General features: G+C 46.0%; 1 protein-coding gene across 4 annotated transcripts in view; it reads left to right on the top strand.

Annotated features, from left to right (window-relative positions):
• The window catches only part of ZFAT (zinc finger and AT-hook domain containing), a 196,828-nt gene that overhangs the window by 157,946 nt on the left and 14,017 nt on the right, over window positions 1-24,865 (top strand). For 3 of the 4 annotated variants that reach the window (XM_027611408.2, XM_027611429.2, XM_027611440.2), the window contains 3 exons: window positions 4,098-4,216; window positions 13,918-14,044; window positions 16,532-16,662. In XM_027611408.2, the coding sequence (XP_027467209.1) occupies window positions 4,098-4,216; window positions 13,918-14,044; window positions 16,532-16,662 (377 nt within the window). Of the gene's footprint in view, window positions 1-4,097; window positions 4,217-13,917; window positions 14,045-16,531; window positions 16,663-16,929; window positions 17,016-24,865 lie in introns of those variants that run through there. The other variant, XM_027611419.2, reaches the window with a different exon arrangement.

The following is a 24,865-nucleotide window of genomic DNA, read 5'->3' as shown; positions in this document are numbered from 1 at the left end:
AGCTTCCAGAGGCTGCCCTCGCCTGGAGCCCCTTCCTTCCCCCATCCTCAAGGCCAGCAGGGGCTGTGAGTCCTTCCTCCTATTGCTTCTCTGTGACCCATCTTCTGCCTCCTCTTTGTAAGGACCCTTGTGATTATATTAGTCCTGCCTGGACAATCCAGAATAATCTCCCCATCTCAAGGTCCTTGATGAATCACAACTTCCATGTCTCTTCTTGCCATGCGAGGTAACACTCCCCTGTTGCAGGGATCAGGATCTGAATATTTTTCTTTTGTTTTAATTTTTCTATGTTTATTTACTTTCCATCGTAATAAAAACCCCACATACTGTCTTTGTTGTTTATCCATGTACATTCCATTTCACATGGTCAGCTCCTGGGGGCCAGGATCCACACCTGTTTCATGTGGGGTTACATTTTCAATAGAGCCCAGTCCAATTTACAGGCAGGTCTCCACTGCCTTTTTTTTTTCCAGCATTATTGGGGTATCATTCACAAAGCTGTAAGTAAGATATTTCGGATTCTCATCCTCTAGTCAGCTAATAAAATCCTTTCACTGTTGTTGAGAACGTTTTAAGTTCTGCTCTCTTCATGAGCCTCAGTTATCAACGATCGTCACCGTGTTTCACATTAGACCGTCAGACCTTATTCATCTTATAACTGCAAGTGTACAAGTGTATACTCTTTACCAATCTCTCCCTACTTCCCCTGTCCCCCAGCTCCTGGCAACCACTTTTCTACTCTGTTTCTATGAGTTCAACTTTGTTGTTGTTGTTGTTGTTTTTTAATTTCCCATATAAGTGATACAATGCAGTCTTTGTCTTCTCTGTCTGACTTACTCTACTTAGCGTAATGCCCTCTAGGTCTGTCCATGTTGTCAAAAATGTCAGGATTTCTTTCCTTTTCATGACTTACTAATATTCCTGTGTGTGTGTGTGTGTGTGTGTGTGTGTGTGTGTGTGTGTGTGTGTGTGTGTGTGTGTGTGTGTGTGTACGTGTACGTGTACGTACGTGTACGTACGTGTACACCCTGACTGCTTTATCCATTCATCTGTTGGTGAACACTGAGGTTGTTTCCATATCTTGGCTGTTGTGAATCACACTGCAGTGAACGTGGGAGTACAGGTGTCGCTTTGAAATTCTGTTTTCATTTCCTTCTGAGATAAACCTGGCAGTGGGAGGGCTGTATCATATGATGGTAGTATTTTTAATTTTTTGAGGAACCTTCATACTGTTTGTCACAGTGGCTGCATCAATTTACATTGCCACCAACGGTGCACAAGGGTTCCCTTTTCTCCCTGATGTGAATATCTTTGGGTGTCCATTATTCTGCCTACTGGAGTGCCTTTTTTTTTTTTTAAGATTTTATTTGTTTATTTCAGAGAGCGAGAGCACAAGCAGGGGGAGTAGCAGAGAGAGAGGGAGAAGCAGGCTCCTCGCTGAGCGGGGCTCTGAGATCATAATCCAGGACAAGGCAGACGCTGAACCAACTGAGCCATCCAGGTGCCCTTGGAGTGCCTTTTTTTCTGAAGATAAGAGCTTTAACATTTCCCCCTAGAGAAAACAAAGCCCTTAGAGTTTTAGGAAGTGGCCTCTGGGTCACATGAGCAAGTGCCAAATTCTGTTATCTGACTGCCAGACCCAGTGCTCTGTGCCGCTCCAGGAGTCATGTTATTGGAAATGAAGCTGAATTTTCAGTAAGGTCACCCACCACAAAGGAGCAAAGATATTTTAATGCCTAAAACTCTTCCAGAACACTGCATTCCAAAAAGAGCAAAAGATGCCATGATCGATTTTTCAAACTGCGCCAAAAGTTCTGTGCCTTTGCCTGCTTCGTCATGCCTTCTGAGGAAATTGTGATTTGGAGGTTTGTGGTTTTTATGGTGTGTACTTTATATCAGTGCCACAAATGAATGTACCAAGTCTTCCCAGGACCTTTATTGTGCATTGCCTAAGAGTGTAATGAATTGAACTAGAAATTAACTTCTCTCAGCTCTGATGTCAATTAAGTGGCATAGTTCTGCATTTAGTCTAGATTACATATTTCCAATGTGTTGTTCTTTAATTAAAGGCCATGTGGCAGAGGTTGAAGTTTTAATTAATATGGGGCATTATATTAATTTTAATTTAAACATAATGTAAGGATGTTTTTCTCCTTAAATTAGTTTCCATTAAAAAGTCCTGCAGAAGGAGTCTTTAATTTCATTTAGGTTGCTTTTGTTCACTGCCTCTTGTTAAGTCTTTATAGGAGGAGGTATGTCAGTTGAACCAAATGAAAAGGCAGAGGTTCTCACACCTTGGAGAGTTTTAAAAGATGACCATAGGAAAATACATCATTTTAGATGATTAATAAGTGATAACAAAGGAAGCTCAAAACTACGTTTAATTATCATCTAGGCAGGAAAGAACAAGCCCATTTGGTTTGGCCTAAAAAAAGAGTGCAGAGTGTGTAAGTTTCAGAAACTAAGCATCTGTTGGAGCTGCCTCCTCTGTGGAATGTTCTGGAAGTTTATGATTTGGTGTGGCCGGTCTTCCTGCTGCTTCCATCCCCTGTCTCTGTCGGACCCGCTGTGCTCTGCCGCGCCTCCCAGCATAGCGAGAGGTAAAGCCTTGAGCTGATGGTACGAGGGGGTGCACTGTTGGCCGTCTGGGTCGGCTTCCTTTTGTGCTCATGACTGTTTGGGGAGTCACTCAGCCCCTTGGGTGATAGACAGGAAACCCTGATTACAGAGCCGTGCACTGTCAGATCCCACCGACACGGAACTGATTGAGGAGGTCACTCACATCCTACTTGCATCTGGGAGAGGCTTACATTGTGTTATGCATCCCCATGAAATGTGCCTGGGTCAGGACAACCTCATAATCAGGGCGGAATTCTTCTACTCCCTCCAGGGTCACACAAGGGTGACAGTAAGGCCACACGGCCACAGCAAGAAGCTGGGATTTTATTCTGGGTCTGATGGAAAGCCATTGGAGGGTTTTACACCTGTGAGAGATGATTCAGCTTGTGTTTTTATTTATTTATTCATTTATTTGCGAGATGGGGGAGGGGCAGAGGGACAGGGAATCTCAAGCAGACTCCTGCCAAGCACAGAGCCTGACATGGGACTCAGTGCCACGACCCTGAGATCATGACCTGAGCCGAAATCAAGAGTTGGAGGCTCAACTGAGCCACCCAGACGCCCCTAGTTGTGTTTGCACACAGAAGCCCCATCTGTGTGCAGGGTGGAGAATAGAACAGCAGTGGTTGTAGAGAGACCAGTTGTGCCCCCCGCATGCTCCCACCCAGCGCAGGGTGGAGGCTTCATGGTGGCAGCCGACTCTGGCCTGCTAATCATCTGTGTGGATATGGAGGCCTGCTGCCCAGACGCCTTCCCCAGTGGTTAGAAGTTGCTTCTGAATTCACAGCCTGTTAAGGTGGTTTTTTCCCAGTCACTAATTTAGTTGCTGCTCCTGGTAGAATTTTAGAAAGATAATCTTTTGTGTGATTCTTAGGTTTTTTTTTTTTTTTTCCCCCTAGAGTTTTACATGCTCTTATATCCAAACACCTCCCAGAACATGTGTAAAATGTAATCAGCTTGATAAATAATGACATTTCAGGATGGGACCACCTTTTTAATTTGTCCTTTACTGGGAAATCCAAATGGGAATTTACAGAAATGGCTCATCTTTTGATGTGAAGGAGACTGAGAATCTGGCTCTTGGTCTTAGTATTTGGGGACAAAGATGATTGAGAAAAGCAGCCTTATCCTTCGGTTATTTGCTTTTTTCAAACGAAAAAAAGTGAAAGAATCCTTTAGGCCACATATTCACATGGCCACGGGAATTCTGTCACTCTGGCACCTAAAATATTATATATATTAGACTCTCTGCAAACGCTTGTTCAAAAATGAAAAGAAAAACATTAAGCTTTAAAATCTCTGTCCTGAAAAACACCTCTTCTGTCACTGTTCTGCTTCATTGCGAAGGGAGGCTGGGACTAGAGGTAAGCGCTGCAGACAGAACCGTACGTTCCCTGGACTTGAGGGTGTTTGGATGGGAGGCGGCCCTGTGGCACTTTCCCGTGCTGTGAACGCTCCTTTTTCCTCTGTGCCTTCAGGTGGTTTGAAGTGTCCTGTGTGCAGCTTCGTCTACGGCACCAAATGGGAGTTCAACAGACACCTGAAGAACAAGCATGGCCTGAAGTTGGTGGAAAACGAAGGAGATTCCAAGTGGGAGGTAACTTTTTAAAGCACGGTATTGATCTTGACATTTCCAGATGCAAATGACAGACCGAGCAGGCCCGGGTGCTGGGCACAGACAGTGGCTCCTCAGAAGATTGGGTTTTCTGGTCGGGAAACTAGGAAATCTTTTCAAAGCCTGTCTCCTGTTGGAGGGGTGAGACCAGGGCTGTGCCTGCGAATTCTTACCCTGAGTTGCATTGAGAATGTCTGTATTGGTCTCTCACTGGTGTTTTGCATTTCTGTGATTCACCAATCCAGAGTATCAGCTCTTGCCTCTGAGGGAAGGATGCAAGGCAAGGAGTATACTGTGAGTCTTCACCAAAAGAACTGAGAAGGGCTCCATCTTCTGATTCTAGGCCCCACTGTCCTGCTGCTGAACATGTGTCCCACCTGCCATCTTTGTTTTACCCTCAGGTGTTAGAACCAGTCCCCTGGCTGGAGACACATCTGTGTGATCAAAGCCAGTAGCTGTCTCTTTCTAAGCACCAAGTGTCACCTCCACGGACTAATTGCAGTTTACGTAAGGTGGGGTTTCCCAGACTCAGCACTCCTGACATTATGATCTTTGATATGATAACCTGTTGTAGGGGATATTCTGTGCATTTTAGGATGTTTAGTAGCATCATTGACCTCCACCCCACCACCTCCTCTACCCCCACCCCCCTGATACCGTGGCATCCCCAGTTGTGACATTACCGATGTCTCTGGGAGCCCAAATCACCCCCAGCTGAGAACCACTTATCCAAGCATTTTCTGGAGCATCAGCATACGGTGATTAAGAGTAAGGGCTTTGAAAACAATCCAAGAACACATGAAAAAAATAATACATGGCACCTGAGTGGCTCAGTTGGTTAAGCAACTGCTTCCGGCTCAGGTCATGATCCTTAGTCCCGGGATCGAGTCCCGCATCGGGCTCCCTGCTCAGCAGGGAGTCTGCTTCTCTCTCTGACCCTCCCACTCTCATACTCTCTCTCTCTCTCTCTCTCTCTCTCTCTCTCTCTCATTCTCTTTCCCTCTCAAATAAAAAAGTAAAATTCTCTAAAATAAAAAAGAAATAATACATCACGACAGTGTGAGCATGATTCCAGAATGCAAGGAAAGGATGGTTCAATAGGAGGGAGTATTTTAATATAATCCATCATCATAATAGAACTAGGGAGAAAAATGATTATCTTCACACATTCAGAAAAGGCACTTGACAAACTTAAGCGTCTGCCGATTAAAAACAGTCAATAAAGTACAACAGGGTGAATATATCCGTAACATGGAAAAATAAATCCATGCAGTTTTCTAGCTAGCATCTCACTTGGTGAGGGAACACTGGAGGGTGTCTCCTTGAATCAGGAACAAGATGAGGGTACCCCAGGAGCTCTGCTCTTGAACATCACTTGGGAGGTATCAGCCAATGTGTCCAACAAGGCAGAGTAAATAGTGACATTAAGAATTGGAAGGGAAGGGAAGGCAGTTGGTTAAGCGACTACCTTCAGCTCAGGTCATGATTGCAGGGTCCTGGGATCGAGCCCCGTGTGAGGCTCCCTGCTCAGGAGGGGAGTCTACTTCTCCCCCTTCCCCTGCTTATGCTCTCTCTCTTTCAAAGTAAAAGAAAAAAGAATTGGAAAGGAAGAGGGCGACTGGGTGGCTCAGTTGGTTAAGCGTCTGCCTTCAGCTCAGGTCGTGGCCTGGATCCCTGGGATCGAGTACCACATCAGGCTCCCTGCTAGGTGTTGGAGCCTGCTTCTCCCTCTCCCTCTGCTTCTCCACCTGCTTGTGCACGTGCTCTCTCTCTCTTTCTCCCCCTGTCCAATAAATAAATAAAATCTTAAAAAAAAAAAAAGGCATTGGAAGGGAAGAAATAAGGTATCTATCTGAAGATGGCAGAATTCTAGTTTTGGAAAATCCAAAAGAAGGAATGAAAAAGTATTAGCATGATAAGCATCAGGTTGAAACATAAACATAAAATAATGAATAGCTTGTGTATGTAGAGAGAGGCAAGAGCGAAAAGATCAGAGATTTAAATGTAAGAACAGTGACATTTTAGGAATACCAGAAGAAAAACCGGAGTGAATGAATTCATGTCTAAATTCAGAGCATGGAGAGCTTGCCTAACTATGACTCAGAATCCAGATTCATTAAGGAGAAAGATTGAGAACAACTGACTACATGAAAAAATTTTAAAAAGTCTTATGGAAAAGAACTCATAAAAAAGCTCAAGAGATAAATGACAACAAAATACTTGTGGTCATATAGTAGAAAAAAGATGAGTATCTTGACGTTACAGAAGTCTCGTAAAAATAATGATCAACAGCCCTGTAGGAAAATGGGCAAGAGATAAGAAAGGTTTACAGAAAAAGAAATGCAGGTGACTTTGAATATCTGAAAACATGATCAACCTGACACATAGCACGTGTTGATGGAAACAGAGAGAGAGAGAAATTTCTTACCTATTAGAATCCAGAATTTGGACATCCTCTCTGTTGGAGAGGCTGAGGGGAAAATGCACTTGCATGCATTGTGGGTGGGAATGCAAAGTGTTACTATCTCTATGAATGGGAATTTAGCAACATCTAGTAGAATTACATGTGCACTTTTTTATCCATTAACTAAACAATCCCACCACTAGAAAAGTACCCTAAAGTAACGCTGACAAAATGAGAAAAGGTGTCTGCAGCACGCTATTTATCACAGCCCTATTATGTATTATAGGTTTAGATAGAGGAATAGGTTGCTTGCGTGCTAAGTCCAGATGTGTGCCTATACACAGTCTATGTACATTTGTTTCTTAGCCTTTTGTGCTGAGAGCCCAGAAGCAGTGACACTCAGTGGCTGTGAATACACCTCCCCAGATCTCGGTTTCTAATAGGAGTCTCCAATAAAAGCCACCAGGGTCCTTTGAAAAGTGGTTAATTCCAGAGCTGTGGCAGCAAATATGTAAGATGATCCTAGATGTTTTGTGGTCCTAGAATGTAACAACATGCTTCTCCCCCCCCCCCCACCTCCCAAAAGATGGAGGCATGTCGAAAGGACACAAGAGACAACCCAAAAAGTTCCCAATGGTCAGAGCCGGAACAATTTAAATAACTAAACAATGATCAGGGCGCCTGGGTGGCTCAGTTGGTTAAGCATCTGCCTTGGGCTCAAGTCATGATCACAGGGTCCTGGTTCGAGCCTTAAGTAGGGCTCCCTGTTCAGCAGGGAGTCTGATTCTCCTCCCTCTGCCCCCCTCCCCCCCCGCTGCCTGTGCGCTCTTTCTCTCTCAAATAAATAAATAAAATCTTTAAAAAAATTAAAAAAATAATAATAGTGTTGTACTACAACTTAAAGAATAAAATAAATATCACTGAGTCCATACTAATATGAACAAATGGTGGGGAAGGAACAGTTCTTGTGCACAGAATTCTGAGGGATATGCTTGGGAGGAATGAGGGAAATAGAGAATTCACATTAGGACACCGTAGTAATCATCGCTGCAGGCAAATCCATCAATGGGCGCTGAAATTAGACAGAATGCAAGGAGAAACAGAACATTTGCATAGCCTCAAAATCTCTCCCCCCAGATAGTCACTAGATCACAGAGGGAAAGTAGTAACTATTCAGTAGAGGCATCTGGCAGACCCATGCTAACTGTGCGACCAGAGGTTAGCATCCCCAGTAGTAAGTCACAATGACATCATGTGCCACCTGACGTGATGACAAGGGCATGCTCCTTCGTGGTATTCTTCAAAAAAGCCTCAACCTCCGTCTACTCATGAGAAACCGTCAGACATATGCAAATGATGTGTCGATGTGTGTGGTCAGATACCTGACCAGGATTCCTCAAGAGTGTCATGCTCACAAAAGACCAGGAAAGCCTGAGGAGCTGTCCATGGTTGGAGGACACCATGGAAACTTGGTGACTGAGCCCTGGGTCCTGGAACAGAAAAAGGACACTAGGGAGTAAGCTGTTAAATCTGGGTAAAGTCTGTTGTTAATAGTATGGTTCCAGTGTTAATTCTGGGCTTTGGTAATCGTACCACGGTTGCGTCACATGTTACCGTTCCGAGGGGAAGTTGGGTGAAGGGTATGTAGGAACTCCCGGTTTTATCTTTGCAACTCTTCTGTAAATCGAAAAATGTTTCAAAATAAAATAGTCATAAAAAACGGGGGGCATTTTATGTGGAGTGGTAAGGCCGCACCAAGATGGAGCGGATAAAGAGACAAGCCAGATTTCTCTCAGCACATCCAGTTGTACAGGTTTGACTCTGAAACCATGGGTGTATTTCATATAATACTAAAAAAAAAAATTGAAGTTTAAAAAAATGCAAGCCCTAAAAATTGAGAGGAAAGTGAAATAAATGATTCTAACTGTATATCAAAATGATGGCTTAGCTACACAGAGGGACTGTTTCCACAGACTTTAAGATGGGAGTTTGCTCCTCCTAGTGGGGTATAAGCTAAGGGCAAATAGAACTGCAAAACCATGTGCTGATTTCAGTTATTCTGTTGGTGGTGGGGGGGAGGGGGGCTGATAGCATAACTCTGAGGCTGTTGCTAGTGTTTAGTAAGTACGGTGAAACACATCAAGAGTATTTCAGTCCATGGGTTTATACTGACACTGGGGAGAAAACTCAGTCACCTTTGTAGGATATTAGGGCATCAACTCTGTTTTGGTAAATAAAGACCCAGAGTCAAATAGTTATTTTAACCTTTTCTGAACTAACTATACCTCAGTATAACCAAATGTTCGGTGAGGAGAAGCTTCTATTTATAGACGTTTTCCAGCTAACAAATGAAGATCAACAGTATCGCCAGTTTGCAAGCCCCTAATGGTGTCACGGATCCTGCAGTGGTCATCCCTTACCTGCTGACATCACAGAAATAATGAAGACACCCAGACGTCACGTGTCTTCTGTCAGAAGTACACCATATAACCCATGAAACATTCTTGCCAAAAAGGGAACCGGTATCTGATTAAGCTTCTACATCTACCAACTTGCAGGAAACACAGTGGACATTCAGTGATTCCATAGTGGTGCCATCAGCAAAGTTCAGACTATTGGAAACTCTGCAGACAAACAGCCCACTTTCCCCAACAGAACTATAATTTGGGGTTGGGGGGTCGGAGTCAGAACCTATAAGTAAAAGTCTTATGAGACATGTCAGTCCATTCTAATACATGGATTCAGTGACTTAAATTTGATTTGAAGGGTCAGTTATGGGAAATAAGATACTGGAGGCACAAGGACATGGCCTGGCGTGTGGTCACATTAAGGACTTACTGTTCGATGTTTGACGGTGGTGTTGTGCTTTTGTTTTGAAAGGGTTTTATCTTTCAGAGATACTTTCTAAAATATTTATAGATAAAATGCTATGACTTCTGCATTTGCTTCAAAATATTCCAAGGGCAGGGCGTGGAGTGTGTGTGGGGACAGAGGGGAACTAAGACTGGTCATGAATTGATAATTATTCAAGTTGGGTGATGTGTACACTGAGGGTTCATCCCCTTGTGGTTGTGTGTGTTGGGAATTTTCTATAAGAAAATATAGGAAGTATGTGCATTGGAACTTGACAGACTTTGAATCCTGGTGCTATCCTGTATAAATGGTTTGACTAGAAACCATTATTTAACCTCTGTGTTCTCCATCCTCTGATCCATACAGTGAGACTAATAATACCCAAGAGACATGATATCAAACTGTTGAGGTCCATAGCTAGTTCCTGATAGGCCCCCAGGACCCCCAGTATTTGGCAGCAACTATGATGATTGGTGGTGGTGGTATCATCAGCATCACATCCTCGTCTAAGGGAAAACATATAGTCCCTCATGTTTCAAGTTCATACTGCAAGGATTTGCTCTCTATTAACAGGCATTGGAATTCCAATTCTTGACCTAATACCTCATGTTTCTCGGTCAGTTGGTGCTTTTGTAAGTGTTTGTGGTAGCGCCCCTCTGCTCTGAAGGCCTTGCTTCCTGCAGATCCCAACACGTTAAGGAGGAGAGCTTTGAACCCAGTGAAAATAGTTCACACGAAGCCGTGTACTCGACTCCAGAAATGAGAGACTCGAGCAGCCGAGAAGCTGGGCTCAGGGGTCGGTTACCTGTGGGATGACAAGCTGCCTACCCACCAGTTTGGGCTGTCGTCTGGCTCCCCAGAATGCCTTGCAAAGTCCATCCTTCCCACGTGTGATCATTACACAGAGTTCCCCAAGCAAGGAAGAAGCTGGTTTTCATGGGCTAAGACATTCCTTGGGCCCAGTCAGTGTTGGGCAATTGTAGCTTAATGGTACTTAACAGGAAGTAGGGTTTTTGTTGTTGTTGTTGTTGTTGATTTTCATTTATGCATTCATCACATTTTTCTTGGGTGTCTACTATGTGTCAGGCTGGGAATCTTGAAAGGCACTTGGCCCCTTGGCTGTAAGAGAAGAATTAACTTGGCATTTTGAACTGTGACCAATACCGATAAGTACTTAGAGAGTGTAACTTAGGCACCTGTAAATTTTGTGTCAAGTCCTCCTTCCTATTCTTTGTTGGTGACGTGCATGTTTCCTGCCTTATGGTTCCTCAGCCCTCCCCATCCCTTCCAGAAAGAGGGCATTATTCATGCCGATTTCCTGTGACATGCTGAGTTCTGGCCCACCTCTTCTCTCCTGAGGTTTGCGGCACCCATGAATGTCGCTTCAGCCCCTCCTACCCTCCCAACACCTGATTTTGCAGATATGTTTCCCGTGGTCTGTTGTTTATTGTCTCCTTCGTATAAAAATACGAATCGCTGGAATAGCCATGGTGGACTGGGCTCTTACTTGGTGCCAGGACGTGTGCTGCAAACTTGACCCCGTCGCCCGTCCCCTTCCCTTCCACCTGCAGCTCTGCCGTGCCCTCTCTCTGGCGGCCTGACGGCACGAGGCCCCAGAGCCGGGGAAGGTCAGGACGGCCCAGGCAGTGGTGGGAGGAGACAGCGGCCATCAGAAGAGCACACACAAGAATCTCTGCGCGTGTCTGATCTCTAATTGTGAACAGCACACTCTGGTCCCCAAGGCAAGAATGTGTGGCAGGAAGCTTTCTACCAGAGCTGCTTTAAAAATGTCTCGGTGTTTGCAAAGAGAAGTTTCCATTTTGGAAAGTGTGGGTTTTTTGTTTGCTTTTGTTTTTTTTAATTTTTAAAATTTTACTATGTTATGTTAGTCACCGTACAATACGTCATTAGTTTTTGATGTGGTGATCCACGATCCATTGTTTTCGTATAACACCCAGTGCTCCATGCAGTACGTGCCCTTCTTAATACCAATCACCGGGCTAACCCATCCCCCCTCCCCCCTCTCCTCTGTTTGTTTCTCAGACTCCATAGTCTCTCATGGTTCATCTCTCCCTCTGATTTCCCCCCCTTCATTTTTCCCTTCCTTCTCCCACTTATAAATAAGTGAAACCATATGATAATTGACTTTCTCTGCTTCACTTATTTCACTTAGCATATCTTCTCCAGTCCCATCCATGTTGATATAAAAGTTGGGTATTCATCCTTTCTGATGGCTGAGTAATATTTCATTGTATATATGGACCACATCTTCTTTATCCATTCATCTGTTGAAGGGCATCTCGGATCTTTCCACAGTTTGGCTATTGCGGCCATTGCTGCTATGAACATTGGGGTGCATATGGCCCTTCTTTTCACTACATCTGTGTCTTTGGGGTAAATACCCAGGAGTGCAATTGCTGGGTCATAGGGTAGCTCTCTTTTTAAATTTTTGAGGCACCTCCACACTGTTTTCCAAAGTGGCTGTACCAACTTGCTTTCCCACCAACAGTGTAAGAGGGTTCCCCTTTCTCCACAACCTCTCCAACATTTGTTGTTTCTTTCCCTGTCCATTTTTGCCATTCTAACTGGTGTAAGGTGGTATCTCAGTGTGGTTTTGATTTGCATTTCCCTGATGGCTGATGATGATGAACACTTTTTCATGTGTCTGTTAGCCATTTGTATGTCTTCTTCAGAGAAGTGTCTTTTCATGTCTTTTGCCCATTTTTTGACTTGATTATTTGATTTTTGGGTGTTGAGTTTGAGAAGTTCTTTATAGATGTTGGATACCAGCCCTTTATCTGTAGTGTCATTTGCAAATATCTTCTCCCATTCTGTGGGTTGCCTCTTTGTTTTGTTGACTGTTTCCTTTGCTGTGCAGAAGCTTTTTATCTTGATGAAGTCCCAAAAGCTCATTTTGCTTTTGTTTTAGTAGCTTTTGGAGATGTATCTTGAAAGAAGTTGCTGTGGTCGATGTCAAAGAGGTTACTGCCTATGTTCTCCTCTAGGATTTTGATGGATTCCTGTCTCACATTGAGGTCTTTCATCCACTTTGAGTTTATCTTTGTGTATGGTGTTAGAGAATGGTCGAGTTTCATTCTTCTGCATGTGGCTGTCCAATTTTCTCAGCACCGTTTATTGAAAGGCTCATCCACCACGACCAAGTGGGATTTATCCCCGGGATGCAAGGGTGGTTCAACATTCGTAAATCAATCAGTGTGATAGAACACATTAATAACAGGAGAGAGAAGAACCATATGGTCCTCTCAATGGATGCAGAAAAAGTATTTGACAAAATACAGCATCCTTTCCTGATTAAAACTCTTCAGAGTATAGGGATAGAGGGAACATTCCTCAAGTTCATAAAATCCCCATCTATGAAAAACCCACAGCGAATATTATCCTCAGTGGGGAAAAGCTGAGGGCCTTTCCCTTAAGATCAGGAACATGTCAAGGATGCCCACTCTCGCCTCTATTGTCAACATAGTACTAGAAGTCCTAGCAACAGCAATCAGATAATAAAAAGAAATAAAAGGTATTCAAATTGGCAAAGAAGAAGTCAAACGCTCTCTCTTCACAGATGACATGATACTTTATGTGGAAAACCCAAAGACTCCACCCCCAAATTACTAGAACTCATACAGCAATTCAGTGATGTGGCAGGATACAAAATCAATGCACAGAAATCAGTTGCTTTCTTATACACTAACAATGCAACTGTAGAAAGAGAAATTAGAGAAACGATTCCATTTACAATAGCACGAAAAACCATAAGATACCTCAGAATAAACCTAACCAAAGAGGTAAAGGATCTGTACTCTAGGGACTACAGAACACTCATGAACGAAATTGAAGAAGACACAAAAAGATGGAAAAACATTCCATGCTCATGGATCGGAAGAATAAACATTGTTAAAATGTCTATGCTACCCAAAGCAATCTGTACCTTCAATGCCATCCCGATCAAAATTCCAATGACATTTTTCAAAATGCTGGAACAAACAATCCTAAAATTTGTGTGGAATCAGAAAAGACCCCGAATCGCCAAGGAAATGTTGAGAAAGAAAAACAAAGCTGGGGGCATCACATTGCCCGATTTCGAGCTGTATTACAAAGCTGTGATCATCAAGACAGCATGGTACTGGCACAAAAACAGACATGTAGACCAATGGAACAGAACAGAGAACCCAGATATGGACCCTCAACTCTGTGGTCAAATAATCTTCGACAAAGCAGGAAAAGACATGTGATGGAAAAAAGGAAAGTGTGTTTTTATTGGAGCAGCTGATTTCTCAGGGATACCAGGTAAATGAGGTATCACAGAGGTTTGCGCGTATGCCTTTGTTTTTGTCTCCATACGTTATCCTGGGACTCGCGGGTAACAGGTGGTATTCCAGAAGATCACTCAGATGATCCTGTTTTTGTTTAGCCAGTGGCGGAGACCCCCGAGGAGCCCTCCACCCAGTACGTGCACATCACAGAAACTGAAGAGGACGTTCAGGGCACGCAGGCAGCCGTGGCTGCGCTCCAGGACCTGAGATACACTTCGGAGAGTGGTGAGAGAGCACACGCTCTGTCCCCTCGGACACTTTCCAGCAACCTTCTAGCTGCTCTTTAGTGGGCATGCTGAATGAATGAATGAATGTGTGAATGCTTCCACAGGGGTGGAAGGGGCTTTGCCGGAAGGGCTCCTCTCAGAGCTGGAGCTGATCCTGTGGTCTGGGTGTCTGTCTCCATCCCTGGCTTCCCCGTGGGCCTCTCTTCCGGGGGTGGGGGGAGGGGCTTGTTTCTGCTCCACGGACAGCGGTGGCATGGGCCGGACTGAGGGCACGGCTGCTCGCCTTGCCACGGCCGCCTTACAGAGCCTCGAGCCCGGCACTGCCCGCGTCCCAGTCTTCTGAAAAGCCCCAAAGCAGGATTTTTACATCACATGTCATCCTTTTCAAATATTAGATCAATTTTAAAATCAGACCACTGTGTCACCCCAGCTGTGATTCCAGCCTTATGCTTTCTTAGTCCTTTTCAGCACTTGGATGGAGCCCAAGTTAATGTGTGACCACAACCTGATTTGCATTCAGAGGAAGGTATCAGGTAGTGGCAGGAGGTAGGAAATCGCCAGTGTTGCCGGGTTCTTAAAGCCCTAAAGCCCAGGTCATAAGCAACCTGACTAAAACAGTCCTTTGAGCGAATTATTTTAGGGCTGGGCTCATTGGGCTGCAGAGCTTGAGCGCACTCGGGAGACAGCGCTGCCCCGTGGTGGCTGGTTGGAGCGGCAGGTTCAGCGGAGGGGAGCGGCCCGGCTGAGGCTGTTAAATGGGGCACCCAGAGCTGAGGCCCTGGCTGAGTCTCTGCTTGCTTCCTTCGTGTTCAGTGGCTTCAGCGACTGCTAAGCCCCATGCCTTCATCCACCAAGCGCGCACACATTCTTTCTGAGGCCTCTCCCGTGTTTCTTCCTGGCTCTTGGGATAAGGCTCAGACCTTGCAGCCCATCGAGCCAGGTCCGCCAGCTCTGGGTCCTGGCTCCCTGCACATCATCCCTTTCCACCCTACCCCTGAGATTGCCGTCCCCTGAAGACTCAGCAGGTGCTCCCTTTTCCCCAAACCTGCACTGCTTTGTGTGATCTCTGGGACGCGATCTGTTCCTTCCCCTACACTTTTTCTGGCCACTGCACCTGTACCTTCAGTGTTCAGATCACATGTCATCTGCTGGGGACCCACCTGACTTTTCTGTGGCGTTCCCCTGATTGCCCCCTGAGACGGGACCAACCTGGTGCGGGAATAATTTGCTTACAGATCTGTCTCATGAGTCCCGAAGGAGGAGGAGAGAGAGTGTTAGATGGAGGCAGATCTTTGTATTCCCCCTGGGAGCCATGCTCCTGGTGACAGGCCTGATTAATGGTCACTGAGGGAGTAAGTGTATGAGGAATTAAACCTTACTTAGCTCAGTAAGTTTTTAAGGTCAATGTTTTGTTTAGTCTTCGGATGTTCAGGGTGGTTGGCTGCAAGGCACAGTTGACCTACCTCCCTTACGTAGAGAGTGAGCGAGAGAGGAGAGTGTGTGTGTGTGTGTGTGTGTGTGTTTTGTAGGGCAATGCCAGGGTGGTACACTCTGAGTATATGCAAGTCACTCACACCATCATGTACTTAGTCTCATGCCACATCCTACCCGCTACATAGAACACATCATGCTTCCCTTCTCTGGCTCTTCCTGAGTGACTCACATTGGAATGTGGCCCGCGGAAAGCTGGTCCAGGAGGATGCAAACATTGGCGGAGACTTGGTAATATTATGCTAACAAAGAGATCATGCAGTAGTTTCTCTCTTAGTGAATTAATGATCGGGGTCAGAGCACCATGTTCGGGAGAGTCACAGTTGGTTAAGCAGATGGTGAGAGCCAGCAGGGTATACTCAGTAGCTGCCCTGATGCTATGGACTCCAGTCATTTGAGATGATTAAAATAGAACCCCACGCTTAAATTGGTTTGGAATTTTAAAGCCCACTGGTTTTAATAATTGAGACATCCTCCAATGTTTTGTCCGTAAGTTGTGCAATTTATTGGGCACACTCTCATTGGCCACCTACCAGGCATATGCTCACAGGACACTAACTTTGCAGGTTAGTGTGTTAGTTGGTACTTCTCAGGGGTTCTGTCCTGAGAGGCAGTCTTGGGTCACCAAGCTTGGATTCAGAACATCTGGGCCTGAGCTCTGGTTTTGTGCAGTAACTGACCCAGTGACCCCAGGTAAGTCTCCTGTCTTTTTTGTGCAGAGGTAACCAGTCTCTGAAATGGAGGTAATATCATCACAATGTCATCTCCTCACAGGATCATTTGGGCTTTTGAGATATTTTAATAGAAAGTGCTTTCAAGCCAAAAAGCACCATACAAATTATTCTGCTGTTGAAATTGAGCGATTGCAGAGAATCTGTGCTTCCCCTGGAGTGGGTACTGCTCCCCAGTGGCCTCTAGTAAGGTCTGGTTTTGCACTCAGTGCCCACCAGCACTGGTGGGCTTACTGGTGTCCCATTTGCTTCTTCCCTGTAAGGTGACCGTCTTGACCCCACGGCTGTGAACATCCTCCAGCAGATCATCGAGCTGGGCACTGAGGCCCATGATGCCACTGCTGTGGCCTCCGTGGTTGCCATGGCTCCAGGGACAGTGACTGTTGTGAAACAGGTAAGGGCCTTCCCTGTCCTGTTAAATTTCCTCTCTCCACGCTGCCACACATGTTCTCTCTCTCCTGTCCTGTAGGTTGTCAAGGCTGAATTTCCCTAAAGTGGGATTGGGAAGGAGGTTGGCTTAGGCTCATGCATTTTCTTCCTCTGCCTCCGATTATTATGGGAATGTGTCTTTAGTAGCTCCATAGGCGGAGGTATGTTTTAGGGGAGAGGTACAATACATTTTTTAAAATTCTGGAAATCTTTCATTCATATCCCTTCCAAGAAACCCAGTATGAAAATGAGCAGGTGTGGACCCACTTGGACACCTCTGTCGTGAAAAGCGGCCCTTGGGTGGGAACTGTGGGAGCAGCCGGAGAAGCTGGGAGGGCTTCTCAGTGGACTGGCCTCGTGAAATATGCAGCATCACCCAGTCGATGCCTGAGCCGATGGGAAGGAAATGATCAGTTTTTGAATAAAGGTTACTCAACTTAATTGATAAACTCTTTGGTTTATTTCCTCCCCTTCTATTCTCAGAGACTTCACCAGCTGTTAAAATGCAGTGTGATTGGTAATGAGATCATCCTTTTTCTCTGTCTGTACCTCTCTCTCTACTGTCTCTTGCTTCATTTTACAAAAGCTTTAGCCTGGCTTCCACAAATACTTAAAAAAGCAAAACAATGGTAACCGTGCCAGACTCAGGCAAAGTTCAAGTTCACGGAGAGAGCTGGAATGCAGACCATAGAGTTTTACAGCTGCCCATTCTTGGAATCAGTCATTCAGGAAGTACTTAGTAAATGCCCACTCCTGCCAGGCAGTGTTTCTGGGGTTCCAGGAGAGAACCACCACTGTGGTCACTATCTAGTGGGAAAAAAGGTAAAACAGAAATGAACAGGTGATGCACAAAGGATGTTAAATGGTGAACAGGTGCAGTGGAGGACAGTAAGGCAAGGAGAGGGCTATGGGTCCCGGAGCGTGCTTGGGGGATATTTTATAACGGGTTGTTGGGGGGCAGATTGCTGATGTTTGAGCAGAGGTGTGTCTTAGAGAAGCATGCAGGATTGACTGTGCATTTGGTACCGAATTTTATAACAGTAAACAGGGAAATGTGGCATGGTGAACTTCACGAAAGGAGTAGGTTTTTTTGGCATTAACAAAGAGAGATATTTCTTAATGTGGCTCTCACATGGGGACCCCTGAGTGCTGTCTCCCCGGCAGCGTCCCTTTGATGAATCAGAAGTAGGCTTCCCAAGCTGTCTCTGCAACTGTCTCCCCAGGTGTGCCCAGAACACAACGCAAAGCCTAAAAGCCAGGCTAAGTAATTCTCTGGGGAATTAGTACATTCTGGTTCAACTCTGGACTTCATGATCCGAAGACAAGACTCAGCACGTCTAGATGAATGTTGGGACCGCGTGTCCTAGCAACGCTCCATTACTGTGGTTTGTCTCAAGAAGAACCTGGACAGCAGTGCCACAGTGGGACATGGTGTGTCAGTCTGCAGTGGCCTGCTGCCCATTGGTTGGGAACAGACTCGTACACTGCTTTCCTTTGTATTTACTAGACTGCGGTCTTCACACTGTCTCATTAAATCTCTTCTGAGACGGCTCCTCTGCATCATGACATGGCGAGTCCTGAGCTGGACCCGACACGTCAGGAAGGGTCTGGTCTGGTTAGGATGGTGTCAGGAGAATTTTTGCATATTTCATACTTGCCAAATTCTTCTGAGAATTGCAGGAAGGTGCCAGCAATTGTGATTTGCCACTGCTCAAGGACATGATTTATTGAGCCTCACAGACAGTGCAATGATACATGAGGTTGCCGGCTTAGGATACAGCTTCGATGTGCTTCAAGGCATTAGGTTGACAGCACTACACAGGATGAGGCAGATAAGCATCCAGTCTGACCAGTGTAAACAGGGACAGTGTGCTTGCAGTAGCAGGAAACAGTGTGACCCCTTAGAGAATCTTGTGGTTTATTGAAAACACAGGGCTAGGAGGAGCATCAGTGTCTAACACGGTCCAGAGCAACTGCATTTGGAAATGATGGCCAAGAGCATGTGCCCTTGTCATCATCCTGTGTGCCTGGCCCGGCACCTGGCTCACCAGGGCTGCTGGTACCTGATGGATAGGGGATGGACGGACGCACCAGGGGGCAGGTAGACAGCAAATACCCACACCTTTGGCGAAGGGGTTGCATTGTGTGAAGGAATGCCTCTGATTTCGGTTGTCCCATCATTTAAATTTAAAGAAAAGTGGGTTTTTTTTTGGTTTGTTTTTGTTTTAAGATTTATTTATTAGAGAGAGAGAGCACAAGCATGGGGGAGCGGCAGGCAGAGGAGAGGGCAGGGAGAGGGAGAGGCAGACTCCCCGTCGAGCAGGGAGCCCGATGCAGGGCTAGATCTCAGGACCTTGAGATCGTGACCTGAGCCGAAGGCAGATGCTTAACCGACGGAGCCACCCAGGCGCCCCATGACAACTGTTTTTATTAGAGAAATTAGTTTTGATTTTTTTTTCTTTAATTAGACTCTGGTTTAGGATTTTTCAGTAGAGGGATTATATCTGCTTAATGAGCATGCTTAAGCCACTTCCTTGTGAACTCTAGCATATCTGTTGGCATCGAACGCTTCTCTTCCTTCACTGTGTGGGGGGCACCTTAGTGCTGAGGATTTCGTCCTGCTGCATCCCAGAATAGCACATGTACTAGTTGCTCAGTAAATGTTATGTAGGATGGAGTGTGCTGTGGGCTTCCTGTTTGGATTCTCTAATTCTATCCTGTAAGACAGTACTGGAAAGAAAAAAGCAAGAACACCTTGTCATAAAGTACATAGTATATATTGCAGAAAAAAAGGTTTTCAGATTACTACTGCATAGCCTATTTTGAGATCTTTTGAAACTTTCCAGTTTTATACATACTTCTACAAGGCCAAAAATAAATTCTAGGGGTGTATGAATTGATTCTGGAAGTTTAAAAATTTCAAGATTTCTTTCCCATGTGAAACAATAGTTATATGCGCTGTTCATAATTTATTTCTTCCTGATGTATTAATGTTAATTGAAAAGGATCTTTTTTTATATGAAAATTTATCAGTGGTAATTGGAAGTGATTAATTTTCCAGTCTTCTTGGGTTTTCGGTTTCCAGGATGAAACTAATGGCAGGCCTTGTGGGCAAGCTGGGGTGTTGGATGCAAAGAGTTGAGAAAAAAATGGTTTCTTATGTTGCCTTCTTCTTATTTTTAAACAAGACATGGAAAAGACTCAGCCCATAATTCAGGCCGTTTAAATATTCAGTTGGACACAGAACCATGTCCTCAATGATTTCCTGTCACGTCACTTTTCTCAAGTGTCAGCATTAGAGGCAGATTCATGGGGATTAAGCATTTTGAAGTGTTCGGAAAGACAAGTCCTTCTAGGTCCCACACCAACTGGGCCCATGGAAACACACGAGAGCTTTGAATGCAACTAATTGTGCATTTGTGAAGACCAGGCAGTTTTCATTAAATGAATTGGTTTCTTTCTTTTCTTTTTGTTAAATCTTGTTTTAGGGTTTTGTGCAGAGGAAATTTATCTTTAAGTAAGAAAACTGCCGTAAGTAGATGAAGTGTAAGACCTACCAGCACAGGAAAACCATAAGCATCTCTGAGTCAAAGTTAATTATTTTAAAGGAAAAGATAAATACAACCACCACCCCCATCCTGGCTCATGGCTTAAATGCCTCTTTGCTGTTCTTATGGATTAAAATTTATTTTCGAGACGAAAAGTAATATTTTCTTTACTGGTCCACAGCATTCGCTTTGCAGACTTTTACCGCCCCTCACTCCCTGTGTACTCCCTCCTGGGTGCCTTAGCTCCTCCTCTGTGGCAACTGCAACAAATTCCCGCAGACTTGGCTCAAAACCACACAGATTTATTATCTAATAATTCTGGAGGTCGGAAGTCTAAAATCGATTTCAAACGGAGCTAAAATCAAGGTGTCGACAGCTGCATTCCTTCTGGAAAGGTTTCCTTTCTCAAATTTTCCAGCTTCTAGAGGCCCCTGGCATCCCTTGACCCGGATTCCCCTCCCTCCGCCTTCAGGGCCAGCAAGGCAGGGCGAGCTCTTCTCACACCCCAGTGCTCTGGTGTCTGCTTCACCTTCCCTTGGCCAGGCCCTCTGGTCTCCCTCTCATAAGGGTCCTCGTAATTCCACGATGCCCACGTGGACGATCCGGGATAATCTCCCCATCTCACGCTTCTTAGTCACATCTGCAGAGTCCCCTTGCTCGTGCAAGGTAATGTCCTCAAAATCTGGGGATTAGGCCAGGGACGTCTTTGGGGTGGGGGCCATTATTCTGCTTGTCACACTGGGTTCTGGGGTTAGGACAGGTCCTGCTCTCAAGAGGCAGGTAGCCCGGCGAGGGAAATTATTTACTCTGTTATTCAACAAATACCCCCTGAGCTGCTTCACCAGCCAGGTGCTGTTCTTGGCTCTCAGGGTATCTCAGTGAACAAGAAAGATGAATGGTATACTTGAGGAGCTGACCTTCCTCTAAGTGAGGGTGATAGCTAATCTACACGCACATGATAAATAACATGGTGTGTTAGAGGGGAAAGGGGAAAAAAGAACCAGCAGAACCAGGTAAGACCTTAAACAAGCAGCTCTAACAGAGAGTAACGTAGGCTTTGGGGAGGTCGGCCAGTGCCCCAGGGGTGCCGTGGGAGCACCAGGGGGCTGCCCAACTTGAACCTGGGTCTGGGATCGGGGCACGTGTTGGGCAGGGAGGGCTTCATGGACGCCGTGGTGCCTGAATGGAGTCCTGGAGGGTAGCTAGGAGTTGGGTGGGGGCAGGAGCTAGTGCTCAGTGCTGGGTGACTGGGGGCAGGGGGAGGTGGCACATGAGGCCCCACGTCAGTTAAATGAGGGGCTCTTTTGTAACCACCAAACAGTGACAGGGGTGTCGCAGCCCAGAAGGCACCTTCACCTGGTCTCTGCCTCCACTGCCCCTTCCCACTGCTCAAAGGCCAGTGGAGAAAGGATGAGTCCAGACAGTCCACAGGTTCCTGTCACTTCTAAGAGCCAGATGACCTTTTGCTATGGGCTTCTTGACCTATGTTACCCTCTTAAAGGCAGGTTGGCATTTTTAAGAAATCACAGTTCCAGGTTCTTCCATTTAGTCACAGAGCCCAAGTAGAGAATCTGTGCCGAGCGTTCTTGCTATTGGATGTCCAGTAGAACAGCTTGTCTTCCCTGAGACTGTCGTTGACACTGGGCACAGCCCTGGAGCCTGGGTCCACCAGGCCAGCAGGGTCACCTTGCCCCCTTCTTTTTATTATTGTGGAGGGTGACCCCTAAACATCTGTTGGGGGAGCTGGCTGCATTGTGGGGTATCAGCTTCTGGGAGTGAGGGAGGATCTGTCTGGGAGAAGATCCCTGAGCTGCAGGTGGAGTTGATGTGTATTATTCATTCATCCGTTTGCTTTTGAAAATCAGTAGCCTTTCAGTCCATGTGCCATGTGTGAACTGGCTCGGGCATTTCCTGTGTACAGGGGCCCACCTGTCATAGGGTTAGTCCAGGGGAGGCTGTCCAGTGGCATGCACTCTGCCACACTCGCCTCTCTGTGACTCAGTTACCGTTTCTACTCTGCTGAGACCTGATGAGAAAGCATGTTGTATTAGTGTCGTCCAGAGAAACAGAACCAATGGGGTGTGTGTGTGTGCGCGCGTGCGTGCATATGCACATATACAGAGATTTATTATAAGGAATTGACTCACCAGTTATGGAGGCTGACAGGTCCCGAGATCTGTGATCTGTAAGTTGGAGACCCAAGAGCTGACAGTGTAGTTCCTCTGAGTCTGAAGGCCAGAGAACCAGGAGAGCTGATGGTCCAGTCTGAAAGCCAGAAGACTCAAAACCCAGGAAGAGCTGACATTGTAACTGGAGTCCAAAGGCAGGGGGAAAACAAACAAAAAACAACCCAATGTCCCACCTCCAAGGTAAGCAGGCAGGAGGAAATCCCTTCTTCAGGGAGAGTCAGCCTTTTTGTTCTATTCAGGCTTTGACTGATTGGTTGAGGCCCACCCACATTAGGAAGTGCAGCCTGTTTTACTCAGTCCTTTAATTTAAATGTTAATTTCATCCAGAAACACCCTCACAGAAACCACCCACAATAATGTTTGACCCAGTATCTGGGCACCCCATGGCACAGTCATGTTGACGCATGAAACTAACCATCACACATGTGCATGTGTATTTCAGAGCAATGGCTTCTTTGTTAGTGGAAGGTCATTGTTTATGCCGGGTAACTGAAATAACCAGTTGTCATAGACATGACTTTGATTTACAGATTTCAGGGAGATTTGGCTGCTTCTGGAAAGCATACATATTTTGGTAGATGTGTATTTCTCTCACAGTTGGTATTTCAGTTCAGGGTTTTGGAGTGAGCTCCATCCTGCAGGTTCTTGAGGGGGCCAGGGTTGAGAGAGTCTGGCAGGACCACACCGACCCCAGGAGTCCTGTACTGAGCACCAACACTCCACTTTAGTCCCCAAGTCAAGAGCAACTAGATGGTTCTTACTGCACCTCTTCCCGTTCAATGGCTGTTTCACCGGTAGCGGTTCTCTGTTGGCAGGACGGTATCTCTGTCCGCACCAAGCATCTTGCTTATAGCCCAGGAGTCATGCTCCAGGGCTGGGGTGGTAGGGGGTGCACCCACTCCTTATTCCTGGTATTCTGCAACCCTAGAGTTGCCTCTTTTCTGTTCATTATTTTCTGTTGATGTGCTGGACGTGTCCAAGCTGTCAGCCACTGCCCCAGTGGCAGGGGGGCAGGGAACAGCTGAAAGGAGCATCGGAGATGGTTCTCAGACCTTGCAGGCCCCCTGTCCACTTGCCCTACGTAGTCCCCTGGCTTGGCATGGTGCAGAATTGTGCTGCCATAATCTTGTCAGAATCCCAAATGTTCTGACCACATGCTATAACCGCTGATTTAAGAAACAAACAAACCAAAGTAGAAATTCCAGATTTGCCCAAAGCAGTCCCCCTTCTCCCAGCTGCTTCCCCATGCCCTTTGGCATCTCTGGGCAGGTCCCCTGTGGTGGTTGGCACTGGAGGGGAAGCTGATGTGTCAGTTGGGAGGAGAGGCACATGCAGACGCTCCATGGGCTCGGTGCACAGCGCTCCGTCTGCAAGGCAGTTTTGGTAGCAGTTCTTGCTGTAAGATGTGTTGGTTGCCAGCCAGCACTAGAATTGTTCCTTGTCATTTGCAGTTCATTATTTTTGCAAGGAAATGCAGTCCGTAGCTACGGCCAGCCACGTACACCGCTCGCCTGTTTGCAAGAAAGCGCAGGTGCAGCCTGACCTGTTTTGAATCGAAGGCCCTGAGTCATCTGGTCTCCCGATGCCCTTTTGTGCGTCCACGTGCACCAGGACATCTGGTGAGAGAACCTGCTGTGCGGAAGGCACTTCTCCAGTGCAGCCTCTGGTAGGGAAAAGCCTCACGCCCCATGTCCCTGCTGGAAGGGGAGCCCAGAATTGGCCTCCTCCTCTGGGGGCAGATGTTGAGCGTTTCATAATACTTGTGGCAAGATTAGGGGTAGGGGGATCTGGAAAGTGACTTATATGAGGCTTCACAATCTGTTTTCAATGTTCTTTTAAAACGGTCACTGCATTCTATTAATTTGATTATTGAACTGCGCAGCAAGGGACCTGACTGCAGAATCGCATTGGCTCGGGAGACTCTTGCAATCCTCGAAAGGTCACAGAAGATATGGGCCATCTGCCTTGTCGTTGTCGCAAAGTGGGACTGAGTTGAGATCTCTCCCCTTATCCTCTCCCACAAAAGGGACCAGGAGAAGCCCTTCCTGTTTTGTTGTCCATTTAAGTTCAAATAACTGGTGAGTTAATGGACTTTTCTTGTTCCTACGGGAGGCACTTTTTAACTCCTGCGGTGAGCAGACCTCTCCCTGAATTCAGCGCCGCCCATGTGGTAGGAATAACAGGAGAGCCTCTCCCACTTTCTCTCTCTTCTCCTTTCCCCTTTGGCACCTGTTTGTCTTCAGATTGTCTGCGGGAGTGCGTGAGACGTTATAATAGAGTTTCCGTCTTTGGCATCGCAGTGAAACCCTGGCGTCTTCAGTTGTCTTGTTGGTTCTCCTTTCCCATCGTGGTGGTTTTGCCATTGTTGTGGTTCGTGTTAGGTATCTTTCCAGAAGATCAGGAATAGGTATATATAATTTTAAAAGAACGG

The sequence above is a fragment of the Zalophus californianus genome, chromosome 4, assembly GCF_009762305.2.
Source record: "Zalophus californianus isolate mZalCal1 chromosome 4, mZalCal1.pri.v2, whole genome shotgun sequence".
NCBI lineage: Eukaryota > Metazoa > Chordata > Mammalia > Carnivora > Otariidae > Zalophus > Zalophus californianus.
The sequence above is the reverse complement of the archived record's forward strand: the minus strand, read 5'-3'. Positions and strand labels throughout refer to the sequence as shown.